Here is a 15736-nt window from a genome sequence, read left to right as displayed (position 1 = left end):
CAGTATTTGCCGCTGTTGCTATCTCCAGTTTGACTACATCAGGAGCAGCAATGATAAGAGCACCAATATATGTATAGTGCCAAGTGGCTGTTGGCCTTTCAGAACTTTGTCGTCCTCTTGTCTTGCACAGAGCAGGTTTATAAGACACGGTGCCTAAAACATTAACAATGTCTCACCATTAGCTTTCCCACGCTGTCCACATATGGTGGTTCTACATGAATGTAGGTAGAAGGAGGAAATTTTTGGGCAAGATTTCTAGCATGGACAAAACCCAGGACAGGATCTGATGTTACCTATCAATTCTTGAGCAGTCAAATGCCCATGCTGTGATCAGAAAAAGAGATCTCTTCTCTTCGTTTTTCTGGAGACTTATTGGTAGTGAATAAAAAAACTAGATTCAGTGTACCCCGAGGCCGAGTATTAACGTTTTTTTAGAAAGCTTTGAAAACAGTGAACTAAATACCAGAGGGAATTTGGATTCTTGTCCGTAAATGACTACAATATTTTTTCCTTTGTTTCCTCTCCTGGAAATATCATGTATGTCTAATTTTTGTTGTGCAACTTGCTACCCTTGCCCTGTGTCTTTTGCAACTCCATTCCTGGAAGCAAGAGCTTTTACTGAAATCTTGATTCTATTAACTCGGGAAAAGGGGGATGTGCATCTTTTTTAAACGTGATTTTTCTCTTTTGGAATAGATGATTAGGAAGAAATAGAGACGAAACATGTGCCCTGCATATCATGTGATTTAGAAATCCCCTGCAGATTTAATCTGCAGAGCAAGCTTTGCCTTTTGCTGTAGCAGATTTCTCCTGATGTTCAGCACCCCATGTCCTGGAGAAGAATGGGTTTCAGGATTCCTGTTAGCAAATGTTTCAAACACAAACATCCAGAGATGGTTGGAAACTGTCTTCTTGCTCATCAGCCTCTGGAATGTATGGACTCTGGAGACTGAGCTCCCTTCTCAGTTTGAGAGGCATTTACTTCAGGTCAGGACTGAGCCATGTTGCCATGTAGGAGGAAACTTGCCCTTCCGTGGCTTGCCTTGTACTTTGCCTGCTGCCATACCTGCTGCAGATTTTCTACCCTCCCCCAGCTCTTGGATGATGCTCTGTTGTTTGCACTCCACCCTGGGTCCATTTCCCGTTCCATACCTGTGAGGAAGAGCTTTTTGGTAGCTGTGGATGCCTTAATGGCTGCTGCATTGAAATGCAGAGGGCCAGTGGTGGGACTGTTTCCACTGCAATGTTTGGTACTATGCTGCCGCACTCTGGATTGTTGGAGGATATCCCCACATGTTCTTTCTCCAGCTCCATACTGGAGAAAGAGCTCATCTGGGCATGCAAGTGATTCACCCACCAAGCACTGGGCATGCAGCTCAATGTAAGAACATGCCATCTGCTAGGGAGAAAGCTTTGTACTGTGGTGTGCCCTCACAGCCAGCCCCAATTAGCTGCCCACATTCTTGCTATTGTTCTCTTTCTCCCAGCAGATGAATTTTGCCAATGATTAACCTGCAGACGTGTATAGACATCTTTATCAAGGTTACTTTTAAAAGAATTCAGCTGTGGGTACTGTTAGCTAACAGGGTCGCCCCCCATGTTGGCTGCAGGTTTATTATTCTCAGGTGGAGACTATTGCGGCTATTGGGTAAGAGTGTTCAGCTGGGATTTCCTTTGTATGTAATTTAATGCCATATGCATGGTAGGCAATTAGAACGAGACCCATGCAATATTGTTAAGCCCGCATGTGGGAAAAAAAAATGAGTCAACCCCCACCCCCCCAAAAAACAAACAAAAAAAAAAACCAAAAAATCATTTGATTATCTTAATTGTTGTTTTGGGTGAGAATTTTTGTATTGGGTGAAAAGGCTGTCAGGGAGCAGATTTTGACCAGGAAAACACATGCTAGGCCCTGTTCTCGTGCACTGTAGGGGGAATCAGGCTAAAAACTGGCAGGATCTATTGTTTAATGACTGATAAAACACTGCTTTTGAGCTCTTTTGTATCTTTTCCATTGCATGCGAAAGGCCAAGGGACACAATTGAAAACTTGTTAATAGATTGAAATTACTTTTGTGTTCCTATGCAGTGTGTGCCATGTCACATGGGGCATGACAGCTTACAAGATTCTCTCTGTCCATGGAGCATTGTTTTCTCCATGGCCTTCACACGCACATTCTGGTAATATCCGTCTTGCTTTCAGATGCTCACAGTATGTCTGCTAGACTTGGAAGATTCTGAATGCCCATGAGTCAGGCCTTTCTTCTCTCCAAAGGCTGTCTTCAGAATAAACCCTGTTTATCATATATTCCAGTAAATGTTTGAGCCTGAAAGGCCTTGAGACTGATCCACTCTTAACCCAATTCCTGTCCAGATTTCGCACAGTGCTTACATAAATTCCAGTCTAGCTTTAGATTGGGTTTTGTCCAAATTTTGTACAGCTTTGTGCTCCACTGGAACACGGTATGTTATTGATAAGATTCCGTTAGTGTGCTGAGGATTGTGCTTATTTAACACATCTATTACCTGACCAATTTTGGGAAGTGAGGTAGGGGGTAAAAGCCCAATCCAAAGCCCTTTGATATCAAAAGAGAGGCTGCCATGGACTTCAGGGGGGTCTGGACCAAGTTCTGAGTTCACTAAGATTCTTGAGAGCTGCCAAGTGAAATCCTGGCCTGCGCAACAGACTATTAGATCTGAGGCAGTTTCCCACTGAAGTGCAGAATGAATTTCCTGTTGATGGTGCTGCCCTGGTCCCATAGAGATCAGCATTCTAGGCTGCAGTGACCCAGAAGACCAGAACAGCGAAGACTCAGCAACAAGCTTGATTCCATTGTGGAGAGTCAAGATGGATTTCCCATGGTCAGTTCAGCATTAGCTTGTACAGAAATGACAATGAACAGGTACAAACACAACACAAGAGCCAGTGTGTTTAATGTCATTAATACTTATGTGGTACTACACAATGTGCTGGACACTTGTTTTTTTGACTAATTTTTTTCATCACCTTTGACCTCTCACCCTGAGTGTCATCTGAGCTCTTGCTAAATCTGACAAAATCCTTCGTTGTTTAACCCAGTAGTCCTCTTCTGTTCAGTTGTTGCCTGTGGCGACAGAGGACTCAGACCAACTCCTTAGCTCCTGTGCATACCAATCCTGTGACCACAAAATACAGGAGTTAACTATTAACCCACTTGTCCCTGTTCTCATTTGGTGTTAACACAAGCCTGCATTATATAGGCATCAGGACTGGGAACCATTTCTTGTGTTCTATTCCCAGGGCGGTTTCTATCTCAGACAAGGCACTTAACCGGTCTCTCCCTCATATTCCATGTCTGTGGAAATGAGAAAGCGACACTTCTCTGCTACACTGAGAGTTTGTAACAGTTACCTGGTTCATATTTGTAAAGCACTTTGAAAGCAAAAAAGCCCCATGAACGTGGTGGTAGTGACGATGATGCTGACTGATTTTAGCTGACAGGTAGGCCAGAACGCTGTTTTTTCCACTATGTCTGGTGAGAGGCTGGGGCAATAAAATGAGAGTATTTTTGTTACAAATCTTTTAGTTAAACAATGCCTCCCTTTACAAGGTGCAGTAAAACTCCTATTTTAACCAGCATTCAAACAACTGGATTTCTCAATTAACCGGCATTGCATCCTGTGTGTGTGTGTAGCCGGCAGCTTCTCCGCTCTCTTGCCCACAGCGGCTCCCTGCGTGGCATGGCCATGCATGAGCCGCCCAGAGCCACTCCCCACACAGCTGCCTCTGTTGCTCTCTTTCTCCTGGAGCAGCCCTGCCACCTCAGCCCTCCGGTCAACAGGGGCGATTTCCCACAAGACAAAGCAAGTTCTCTCTTGCCCAGTATGAGTAGTGCCAGCGCCTGAGCTTGCTGAAGCTCTGTGGCTGATCGATGGGGCAGCGGTGGGCTGTGCCCTCCTCCCAGCTGCCCGCTTTAATTGAAGTCTGTTTGAGCAGGAGCTGCGTGAGCTCAGCACACAAGCCAAATATTTAGTTGCTGCAAATTGGCCTCCAGATCAGTTCCTTTGCTGGACTGGGATTTTCAATGGAAAAGTTCATCTTTGTTCATTCTACCTGTGCAGACTGGTATCTGATGGGAACTTTTCCTCTCTGCAGGGCTGACAGGCTGCATATTTGCATATCCAGCATATTTGAATATCTGGCAACCTCCCGGTTCCGGGGCTGCCAGATATCAAAGAGTTTATTGTACAGTATTTAGAACTTCAGAGCTGAGGCTGCTGATTCTCCTGGTTGAGGTTTGCTTTGAACAGACTGTGTGAGTCTGCATTTTGGGCTGGATTTTGATGCCAGATACATATGTATAAGTCTGGAGAAATGGTCCCTCTAATTTTTCCATCCATGAGTGGAATAAATTTTGTTAAGTGCACCAGGGCATGTGTGGATGTGCACCATTAGTAGAAACAGATGCTGCTAGCTGTGAGAGATTATGGGCACTCTGCTAATGTGCTGGGCGGCAGCTGAATCTGTCTGTGATGGCTGCCCAAGTGCACAGTTTACAGAGAACACTGGTCTGAAGGAACTGAGTTCAGAATCTGGTCTCTTCAGATGTAATACCTGGTTTGCTGCTTGCATTTCCATGTTTCTCAGATTCAGTTCCCCAAATAACCACATCATTCCGTGAACTTCAAACAGGATGAGCTGTTTAACATTTTTACTGGCTTGGCTTAAAGAAAGGGAACATTTCCGGAAATTTAATGAGCCCTTTTCATTCTGTCTCTTCCCCTCTCCCCACCATCATTTCTGCAGTTGTTTTGGATAGCTCTTTGGAGTGGTGCCGTCTAATCCTATTAGAAGAACTTCCATTACACTGTGCACTTTGTTTATAGCCAAGAGAATTGGCTATAGAGGGAGATCTCTGTCTCTTTTTTTAATTTTGTTTTGTTCCAGTGCCAGATGGGAATACATTCAGGCTGAAGTGAGTCCTAGAGGAGTCCTGCTGAGCGCCAGTTATTCTTCCCTTAAAGGTTTTTTTCCTCCATCTCTGTTTATTGCCAAATTGCTTTTTTGAAGAAAAAAACCTTGAAAACCTGTAATTAATTTGAAAAGGTTGGCTCTTCTCAGAGTGCCTCTTTGTGTCGAGCTTTTTAGGAAAGAGGAAGGGATTGTTGGGCGCTGGGGGCTGTCTTTAACTTTCTTTTTGTAGGTACCTGGTTATTTTTGGATGTTCTTGAAGCTGTCGAAGGGCCAGTTGTATTTTACTCATTTGGTTTCAATTGTAGTAGAAAGATTTTTCAGAGCACTCCCGGAAGGGTTATGTAAATCCTTAAATGCTGAATGCTTGATGAAGTTTGGTTTAATGTGTAATTGGGACCACTTGTGTAGGGGAAGTTTTTTTGTCCAGTGGTTGGTGTTAGTCTTAAAAGCTATGCTGTGGAGTCTGATGCATGGAAGCACATGACTCTGGAAGCTGAGCTCTGCCTAAAGAAGCTCATTTCCACCAGCGCAAACTACAGTGATTTATAAGAGAGATCTCTGAATAGTTGTGAGAGTATGTCCCCACTTAGTGGGAGATCAACTCATTCAAGGTCGATCTCCTGGAGTTCAATCTCTCTGGGGTCCGCAGTTGACCCCCTGTACCCCTGCTCTCATGAGGAGTAAGGGGGGTCGACAGGAGAAATGCTCCCATCAATCTACCTCAGTGATGACAGACCTTACAATCGATTGCAGATATGTTAATTCTAGCTACGCAACTACCCAAGCTAGAATTGCATATCTGCAGTCAACTGTAAGTAAGGTCTAGTGTAGACCAAGCCTAAGACACCACCCAGAATTCAGATGTGGGTATACAGAAGGTACCCAGAACTGTGCACTTCCTGACTTTCAGAGGTGTTTGGGAAAGGTCATTCTATAGATGTTGATCAAATGCTACAGTTCAGCATTATGGAAATTCTTTATTTTCTCCTTAAAACGTTTGAGAAATTCCGGTTTAAAATATGAGGAGTACAAAGTTAAGTACTCGGAAGTTAGGAAATACTCGTGTTGTCCACACAACTTTTAATTGTACCCCTTTGGTGCAACTTGTTAGCTGGGGCAAACTGGTATAGGTACAATGAAGGAAACTGAGCTACACCAGTTTGCACCCACTGAAGATCTGGCCTGTTGTCTCTAATGTACATATTTGTGCATTGTAGTCTCTTTCGCTTTCTCTCTTTTTTTTTTTTTTTCCCCCAGGTCCCTTGCCTCAGTCATTATGCATGTTGGCCAATGAATGAGCCAGGGTCTGGTGTAGACTGGTGGAAAGGGAACCACACACTCAGCAATTAAAAATATGATTTCTTATGTCCATTTGCAACAGCTGTTTAGCTCATTGTACAGCATCTGACCAGTTGGGGTCTGCGGTGCTGCAGAAAGAATAGTCTTTATTTACATAATCACATGCTATCGTAATTCATATTCATAAGGTAGCCTAAATTAAAAGTAATTTGCTCTTCTGATGCTTTGTTTAGCAGCCTTCTTGTTGGTTTAATGATTAAGGCATCTAGTACCAACATGATTCTTGACTAATTTTGTATCTCATATGGGGTTTTTTTGGAGGTAATTCTATAAATAAGAGCAGACATCTGCATTTACACTGCCTAAAATGAAATGCCAACTGCTTTCAGTCCTGATGCATAAGCAATTATCAGCTGAGGTCCAAAAGAAACTCCCCTCCCACAACCCAAGTATTACACAATTATGTGCATCTCCCCATATACCAGGCTGCATTTCCCAATGGCAGTTGATCTGTGCCAGAGTGGCAGTTTCTGTATTCTCTTCTTTCTGTTCTTGGAACTCTGTGCTCCAAACAGGATGCCTCCTCACACAATGGTTAATATATTTTGCGGTGTATTTCTTGGTTTTTTTTCTTCTCACCATTTATGGATGGAGACTATTTTTAATAGGTGGCCTTTTGATAGCTTCTCTTTTAAGGAAAGTGTGGTTTTAAAGACAAGCCCGGCTGGCCCAAAATCTTTTTAGCGGCAAAAACTTTTTAAAAACAGTAATTTCCTCCAGATTTGTGTAAAGAAAGATGGAAAATAAAAAGCCTTGCAGCAGGGGACATGAGGCAGCATTAAATCTTAGGTCCTCGTGGTCCTTGTCTAAGGAGTACTGAAGTCACAGGAAAAACACTCATTGACTCCAGTGGATTTTGGATCATATCTCTGACAAAAGACCTTCCTACGAAATGTGGGGTGCTGGATTTATTTTGTGATAATGGTTTTATGCTCAGGTCCAATTTTGCTGTACTTCACCCCTCCCAAAACCAGGTGGAGTACCCTCTCACTACCATCGCCCCTCCCAAAACCAGGTGGAGTACCCTCTCACTACCATCGCCCCTCCCAAAACCAGGTGGAGTACCCTCTCACTACCATCGCCCCTCCCAAAACCAGGTGGAGTACCCTCTCACTACCATCGCCCCTCCCAAAACCCGGTGAAACAAAGCACTGGCAAGAGATTTGTCAGTGAAGATGGCCCCAGACCATGTGTGCGTGGGTCTGTCTTATGGCTCTTGGACCAAGCCGACATTTCTTGGTGGGGCTCAGGTCTTGTTCTGTTACATTTTGCCATTTTTCTGTTTTCTGTTTCTGGTTGACGTCTGATTTCTGTAATTTGAGTGTCATATATTGTTCATTAGCTTTTGTTGTGTAGAAACGTGATGTTTGCTGTAATTAGTGTCTCTCAACTGTTCTGTATAAGGTACATGCTGCTGCTGGCATAGGAAAGAACATTGCAATTCAAAACTACCCATAATGACATCAGAAAACACTCATGTCCTGCAAGGAAGTTTAGAAGTCTCTGGCCCTTTAGGAAAATGAGTCTTGATGGTTAGTAACTGTAGCTAAAATACCAGGCTGAAAGCCATGTGCTCTCAAGAAGGTTCCTAGGAGTTGAGGTTACTTAGTTCCTCAGGATACGAAAAACATGGATGTCAGAGAATAGGAAAATTTGATTTTCTCCCTAGAGTCTATATGTTTTTCTTACCCGTCCAGAATATCTTACAGCTAGAAATCAAAGCAATGTCAGACATCAGTGCAGAGACTGCAAGACAAGTGAGCTCCATGGAGAGGAATCTAGGTTGCTTTTCTAAACTATATAAATCCCTCAGAGGTGGAAAGGGCATAAACCTAGACATGCATCCCTCACACAAACACCTACTTGTTCTATCCACATAACTGATACGAGATCAGTGACAGTGCAAATGACTGTACATGCCAGGGCAGTGTGCCTCGGCTGTGGCCAGAAGAGATCATATCTCTTGAGAGGGTAGGGCAAGGACTGGCTGTGCAGTGGAGATGAGCCGCTTTATTGAAACCACCAACAAAATCCTTTTCCCTCCCTGCCATCTCTTTCCCTGGCCTAATGTTTCCAAAGCAGTTGCTGATCTTCACCTCCATTTGTTTCTTTCCTTAGCACTGGTTGGAGCCCTGGCCATGGGGATGATTTTCTTCTGCTCTCCTATTGTGAGTATCTTCACAGACCGGATTGGCTGCAGGATGACAGCAGCCTCGGGGGCAGCCGTCGCTTTTATTGGACTGCTTTCCAGCTCTTTCACAAAGTAAGGCTGAAATTTGCTTTCGGCAGCATGTAACTTTCTGACAAGCATTTGTTTTTGCTAGTTTATTGCTGCCCTTTGGCAAGGATCCGGCATGGTGTAACTGGAAGAAAGAGCTTTCCCCTGTGCTTGCCACAGTCTGCCTCTATGTACTGAGTTCCTGTTCAGACTTAATCCCCCTTCCTGAAGTTTTTCTTTATCTTTGTCTTAACGAGACACAAACTTTAGGCTTGGTTTCCACTAGGGAGGTCAGGTGATTGCAGATACACAATTCTTGATATGGCAGTTGCATAGTTAGAATTGACTTATCTGTAATCAACTTACCTGGCCAGGTACACAGAGGGAGGCTGACGGGAGAAACAGTTTTGTGGACCTCCCTTACTCTCCACCATATTGAGGAGTACAGGTGTTGATTGCCAGCCCCAGATAGTTTGATTTCACATGTCTTCACCAGGTGTGCAAAATAGAACTGTGGAAGATCAACTCTAACCAGGTTGATCTTCCCAGTTGTGTAGACGTACTCTTAGCCTCAGTTTCTTTAGAGCTTGGCTGTACCCACTGTTTCTTCCTGAAGGTCTGTTGCTATATCTATCCTCCATCAAGAGGTTCTCAACCTTTATGCTCCTGAATTGGAATTTGAGAACTTCCAGAATTGGAAGTTGAAATCTGAGACTTGTAGCATGTCAGCAGAACAGTTTTACACCTCCAGATATGGTGATATACCTGATGTCAGCCTTCCCTATAAGCTGAGCACTTGTACGACCACTCAGGAGAGATTCAGATGCCAGCCAGCTGATTAGCAGAGCACCCACAGCTAGGTTTTTTGTTTCTGCTGGTGGAGCACATTGGTGCGTGTAAAATTTATTCTGCACATGGATAGAAAAAGTTCCACACTTAGGTGGAAGAGATTAAAGGGAACATTGCCTGATGTACTGTCACAGTCAGCTTAAAAGGGAATACTATCAGAGTCAAAGCCATATTTTTAACAGATTGAATTAAAAAGTGAATTAATGTTTAAAATCAAACCTGGCCCCAAGTATGACTGACAGTAAATCTGTTCCACTGGCACATAATAAACTGAAGATGTGCAGGGACAGAAGCCTGTGTTTTATCTCCAGTCACAAATGGAATCAGACAGAATTTGCATGGGGCTTTGGCTATATGCAGTAGAAGGAAAATCAGGAATGTGAATGTGTTTGGAAGGAGAACACATTAGTCCGTTGGAATGTCTTTGTGTCTGCAACATAATGCTTTATAAAACACAGTGGGCTTGTCTACACTGCCTCCCAACTTCGAAGGGAGGATGGTGAGTAGGGTGTCGGGAGATTATTAATGAAGTGCTGCGGTGCATATGCAGCTCTTCGTTAAGCTAATTCTCCCCCATGGCAACTCCGAAGTTTTAAAGGAGTAAAGGGATTTGGAAGTTGCCCAGGCACTTCGAAGTACCCGCCAGTTAGCCACGGCTACACACGAACCGGCACTTCAAAGTTTAAAACTGATAGTGTTTGAGATAAGAGCCAGATAAGTGCTCTGTAAAAGGGTTCATGGCCATGGAATAAACTGAACAGAAGTGCAGTTGTGGCTTGTTTCAGAGAGATACAGCACTTTGCCACATCATCTCTCTTCCTCACAAGTACTTCTACAAAAGTTTTTAGAGGTTTTTTTCCCCTTTGTTTATAAAATGTTTGTTCAAAGCAAAGCAAGTCTTCAGAGTAGGCCATTTTAGTATGGGAATTTTAAAGAAAACTAGAGAGGATTTTTTAGGAGCACTTTACAGATATCCGTATTTCGGGCTTTCTCACTTGTGGTTTAGCAGGGTGGTTCCTGCTATCTCCCTCGTGATTCCTTCAGAGATTTTGTAAGGATAAAATTGAAGCATTCTACAGTTGTTTCACAGGGAGGGGGCCCTTTTTATTGGACTGCCTTAGGCAAAGGATTGCAGAAGTTATGGGAGGAGTGGCAAAGCTTAGCTGTTTCCGTGTGCTCTGTCAGGATCAAAGTCCGATTCTGAAATTTGGAACTATGGGTGTCTAATGTCCCATAGCAATTTCTTTTTTTTTAAATATAGCCCGACTGCACAGTCTCAGGTGGCACGTGTTATTGATTATATGTACGTATTGAAGCTACTATACTGAAACAGACCAATTGTTAGTCTGCTGTAGAATTACAGAAATCCAGCCCTGGGCCCAGCCCAGAGCAAGCACCCCAAATCTCCTGCACCCCAGTCTCCTTTCCCATCCCTCATCCACTTCCCAGAGCCAGTACACCATGCCTCCTCCTGCACCCCAACATTCTGCCTGAGCCCAGAGCCCCTTCCTGCACCCAAACTCCCTCCTAGAATTTGCATCTATCACCCCCTGCTACACCCCAACTCTCTGCCCCGGCTCAATTCAGAACCCACACACACACAAAGTGAACCTCCCAGCCCAGAGCCTGCACCCTCTACTGAACCCCAAACCTCTGCCCCATCCTAGTGAAAGTGAGTAAGGTGGGAGTGGCTGCTGTCACTCCTCATGACAGTGTCTTTGTGGGAAGTGGCCTATGTTTGTTAGGAAGGAGGTATTTAAAAACTCTGTAGGCTACTGCACAGTTTTGTACAGTACTAGAATGGTTTTCATTTTGTTTTGGTACTCAGCCCTGATTCTTCTCTCTGCTTGGAGTTGATTTGACAAATCCACCCCAAACCTCCCCTTTCATGCTGATCTTTCTTTTCTGATTGGAAAGAAACCCGTTCCTCTTCCTCTTGGCATCCATGGGGAATGAATGTCCTAGTCATTTGCTATCACACCATCTTTCTGAACAAGCTGAAACGTTGCTGTGATGAGTTTTAAATCTGAGATGTACTTGTCAGACTGTACAAGAGGGAAGGAGGGAGGACAGTCCTCACAATCAGATGGTAAAGAGGAACCAGCAGATGGATAGGATCAAAGAGGAATTGACTCAAAACTTGGCCTGTGCCTTGAGCCATCACTTACTAATATGTAGGGAACATTGTGTTCTGTCTTCTTCCTCCTCCCCCATTTCCATGGGCTTCTACATTTTCTGCTTCCTTCCAGTGAAAAGTCAGTGCCGAGAGAAGAGTTTCAACATTGGAATTGGGATGCTAGATCAGGAACATTCCTAAATACCCTATAGACACGGTAATAGGTCAGCATCTGGATCCAGATTTTGCATATGCTTCTACCTGGCCTAGGCCACATCTACATGGGCAGCTTCTGTTAACAGAGGTCACTGGTGACAGGGAAGCCTCAGCAGTACCTCTGTCAATAGATAGCATCTACACACAAAAGCAGATGGAAAGAGCGAGCCACTCTGTCGACAGAGAGCAGCCAGACTGCACTGCCTTCTCTCGACAGAACAGGTGACCGGAAGCTCTGCAAACAGGACTGTCTGTCAACAGAAGTGTCTCCACAGGCACTCTGTTGACAAAACACTGTCAACGGAGGCGTTATACCGGATCGGGAACAGGGATAACACTGCCGACTGAACATCTGAGTTTTGTTGACAAGCTCTTGACAGAGCACTTTAACCGTGTAGGCACCTGGCGAGTTTTTCGACCGAAGTTGCCTGTGTAGACGCATCCCTGACCTAAAATCCCTGTCTAAACATCTGTGAATTTTCAGGTGTTTGCAATCCTAGTCACTGATTTTGCAGTGCGAGTCCATTTCTGTCCAGGACCACATACTCATGGAATCGTGGGAGTTTCTACCTGAAAACTGTTAAATAAACAGGGATTTAAAAGAAAAACTTTGGGAGGTTGCCTTAATTGCCAGGTTTTCTTCCCTGTTCTAGCCCAGTAGCCAGGCATACATCATATAAGCAATAGTAGTGGAGACTTTCAATTATGTCTTTCAGCAAGTACTGTTACACTATTAATTAGCAGGAAGCTGCTGTGGTTCTAATGGGCTCTCAAAATGAGATAAACATCAGCTGTGTTTAATCTTTTTGTATTCAATCTCAGCTGGGATTTTTTTAAAGCAAAGGCAGGAAACAATAGAATCAGAAACATTTAATATTCCAGTGAGGTTTTGTCCTTTCACATATCAGGCCTCACCTAAAAATCCTTCTCTCCCTAATTTCTGCCCTTCTGTGACCAAGTTCCCTAGGGAGATAGACAACCTTTTTCTACCCAGCTTGTACCCTTTCTCTGCCCCTTAGGCCTCTATATGTTAGTCATCTTCCTTGAACACAGGGTGGGTTATCAACATTGCATCATTGCTATATCGCTTCAGCCTGATCTCTCCTGGGCCATGGGAACAGCTTTCTTTCCCCATGGTTGAGCAGCCTTCACGGTACCACTGCATTGCTCTCAGCCCAAGGGATGAGCGGTCAGCCTTCGATTCAACCCAGCTGTGTTGAATGGGAGTGCTTTATTCCCACCAGGATCACCTCTCTCCCCTTTCTCGGTCCCGTCCTCCACTACCCAGTGTATGCATTTCCTTGTCAGAAATGGAATTTTTGCCCTGTGCTTTTACTATTTCTTTTCATCATAAATATCAATAATCCAGTGAGAGATTATCTCATGGTTGGTGGAGTTTATTTTAGAGGATTTTTTACTGTTGCTCTGGTAACTCCAAAGTATTTTCTTTAGTGCTTCCAATTTTCTGTCAAGACATGGGCTTCTCTCTTGCTTTCTGTGGCTGCGGCTTTTCTTTCTAAAATGTTTTCTTCTTGGGCAGTTAGGCAGGTTTCTGATGCAGGGTGAATGCAAGTGTCCTATGTTGTCGCTGAGGAGTCTCCTTGTAATATGATTTTGCCTTTAGTGCCTTCCATCCCAAAGGACCCTAGAAGCACAGAATGTACCTGCTAGGAACCACCTGCAGAACCAGACGCTTCTCTTCAGGAACAGAAAGAGTGTTTGGCACTAAAACCCCAGTCCCACAGGAGCTAACAGAGAGCTCTTTAAGTTGGGATTTATAAATCTGGAGCAACTTCTTGAGAGAAAGGTTATTGTAAATACTAAGATGGTGGAATATACCCCACCACTAAAATTCAGCCACCTCTGAGGAGAGAAGCCATTTTACAGCAAGGAGTTGGAAAGAAAATTCCGGGACAAGGATCCTGAGGCAAGCCCCTGCTCTTACAAATCAGTCCACAGAATATTTTAACTCCCATGTAGAGCAGACAAGATCTGTGGCTTTAATGTCTCCACTGATTGCAAACACAAAATTTGTTCCAGCACTGGAAGCCGTTTTGTTTCAGCTAAGACTGAATAATTTTGGGTTATGAGAGCGGTAGGGAAACCAGATGTCCTCCTCATGTCTGTATTCCACTTTTAATGGCTCAGTCCCAGACTGCGGCAGCATTTGTGTGTTTTGTCAGAGCTTTGTCCCTGAAGCAGTTGTGTGAAAGTTTAGAGAACGGCTATGAAGTCCTTAGTCATTGGTGCACCCTTTTTCTCCTGAGGTTTCTCTGATGCGGTTTCATTTTGGAGGAGCTTGAAATTTGGTTTTCATGAACAGTGGTTTGCCTTTGAGTTAATTAGGGTAGCAATCACATTCTGCTGCACTGACTGAGGAGACATATGTAATGGAATTAATGACATACTTATAAACATTTGCTGACTTCCTGTCATTGTTCTGAGCAGGAATCGTCTCACCTACTTTATCACTAGCAATTGGAGTTTTAAAATGTGTAATAAATTTTCGTCCCAGATGATCTCAAAGTACTTGACACACAGTCTTTAGGACAATCATGTCATTCCCTACTAGTATGCAGCCACCTCTGGAGCAGGTTACAGCACCAGTTTAAAAACTCAGAGTCAGGGCAGAATTGAAGAAAACAGTGTTCAGTTGAAATAGCAGGGGATTTAGAGCAGTAAAACATAATTACCTACACTGTAATTTGAGTAGTAACGCTCACGTTCTGTTCTTGAAGCTAGTGCCAGAGATTCTTTAACCATGGGAGGTCAGGCCCTCCTGTTTTTAAATTGGAACTAATCGAAAATTTTTAGTCGGAACTAGGTGGATTTTTATGGAAAACTGAATTTTTGGCTAAATAATTTTTTTTCAAACTTTCTTCTTTCTATGGAAAATTATTTTTGTTCCTTTTTTGTTCTTGTGTCTGTTAACCCCCAATATTCCAATTCAGATATGCTGCCACAGTGCTTGATGGGAGTTGTAGTTTCGTACTTGCTTCATAGGATGATTCTCCTGCAAAGCCAGACTTCATCTCCCAGGAGGTATAACGGGCTGTCTGTAAAATGGGGATTAACCATTCCTTGTCTACCTAGATTATGAACTCTTCAGAGCATCAACTGTCTGTTTGTATGTATCTGTACAGTGCCCCACACAAAAGGGCGCTGATCTTGACTGGAGATTCTAGTCTCTACTGGAATATAAATAACATAGAGGATATTCTGTTATGCTTTGCTGTTTTAACCAAGGTGTTTTTGTCGTTGCTGTCTTTTATCAATAGGTCCATGGAAGTCCGTTATTTCACCTATGGAATCCTCTTTGGATGCGGCAGTTCCTTTGCTTTCCAGCCCTCCCTGGTCATCCTTGGCCACTACTTCAAACGCCGTCTAGGCTTGGCGAATGGCATTGTGGCTGCAGGGAGCAGCCTCTTCTCAATGTTACTTCCCTTCTTTTTGAAAAAAGTCGGGAGCATCATTGGGCTAGCGCACACTTTCCAAGTCCTCAGCGCCATGATGTTCATCCAGATTCTCTTATCTCTGACTTTCCGGCCCATCTTGCCGCCTCCTTGTGACTCTCACAAAGATAAACTGGCCAGCCGGAGCATGAAACAGCAGTGCGTGTCTCAGATGCGGAAGTATTTCAACATGAGGGTTTTCCACAGAAGGACATACCGAATTTGGGCTTTTGGGATTGCGACAGCTGTCCTGGGATACTTTGTGCCTTACGTGCATCTGGTGAGAAGGTTCTAGGGGAGATGGAGGTGACCGCATGCGGGGAGGGGAGAGTTACTTGTGTCTCTGTCTTTTTGCCCAGCTGGTCTCTTCTCTCACATGTTGGCTGTGCTCCGAGTGCTGTTGATGGTATCCGGTAGGAGTTTTATTGCTAATTCCTTGTGGGAAGGATCATCACCAAAATATGTGGGAGATACAAGAGGGTGAAGGCAGAACTAAGGATATGGCTCCTTCCTAGGATATCTAAGGTGGTGGGTGCAATCCTGGAGAATGTTCCATAACTCAGACACCTAGTT

General features: G+C 43.9%; 1 protein-coding gene across 1 annotated transcript in view; it reads left to right on the top strand.

Annotated features, from left to right (window-relative positions):
* Window positions 1-15736, top strand: part of SLC16A2 (solute carrier family 16 member 2) — an 80058-nt gene that overhangs the window by 54350 nt on the left and 9972 nt on the right. Inside the window, exons 2-3 of the mRNA XM_075008244.1 lie at window positions 8431-8575; window positions 14990-15443. Coding sequence (XP_074864345.1) covers window positions 8431-8575; window positions 14990-15443 — 599 coding nt within the window. The remainder of the gene's footprint in view (window positions 1-8430; window positions 8576-14989; window positions 15444-15736) is intronic.

This window comes from Carettochelys insculpta, chromosome 13 (genome assembly GCF_033958435.1).
Source record: "Carettochelys insculpta isolate YL-2023 chromosome 13, ASM3395843v1, whole genome shotgun sequence".
Lineage (NCBI taxonomy): Eukaryota > Metazoa > Chordata > Testudines > Carettochelyidae > Carettochelys > Carettochelys insculpta.
This window is presented reverse-complemented; position numbering and strand designations above follow the sequence as displayed.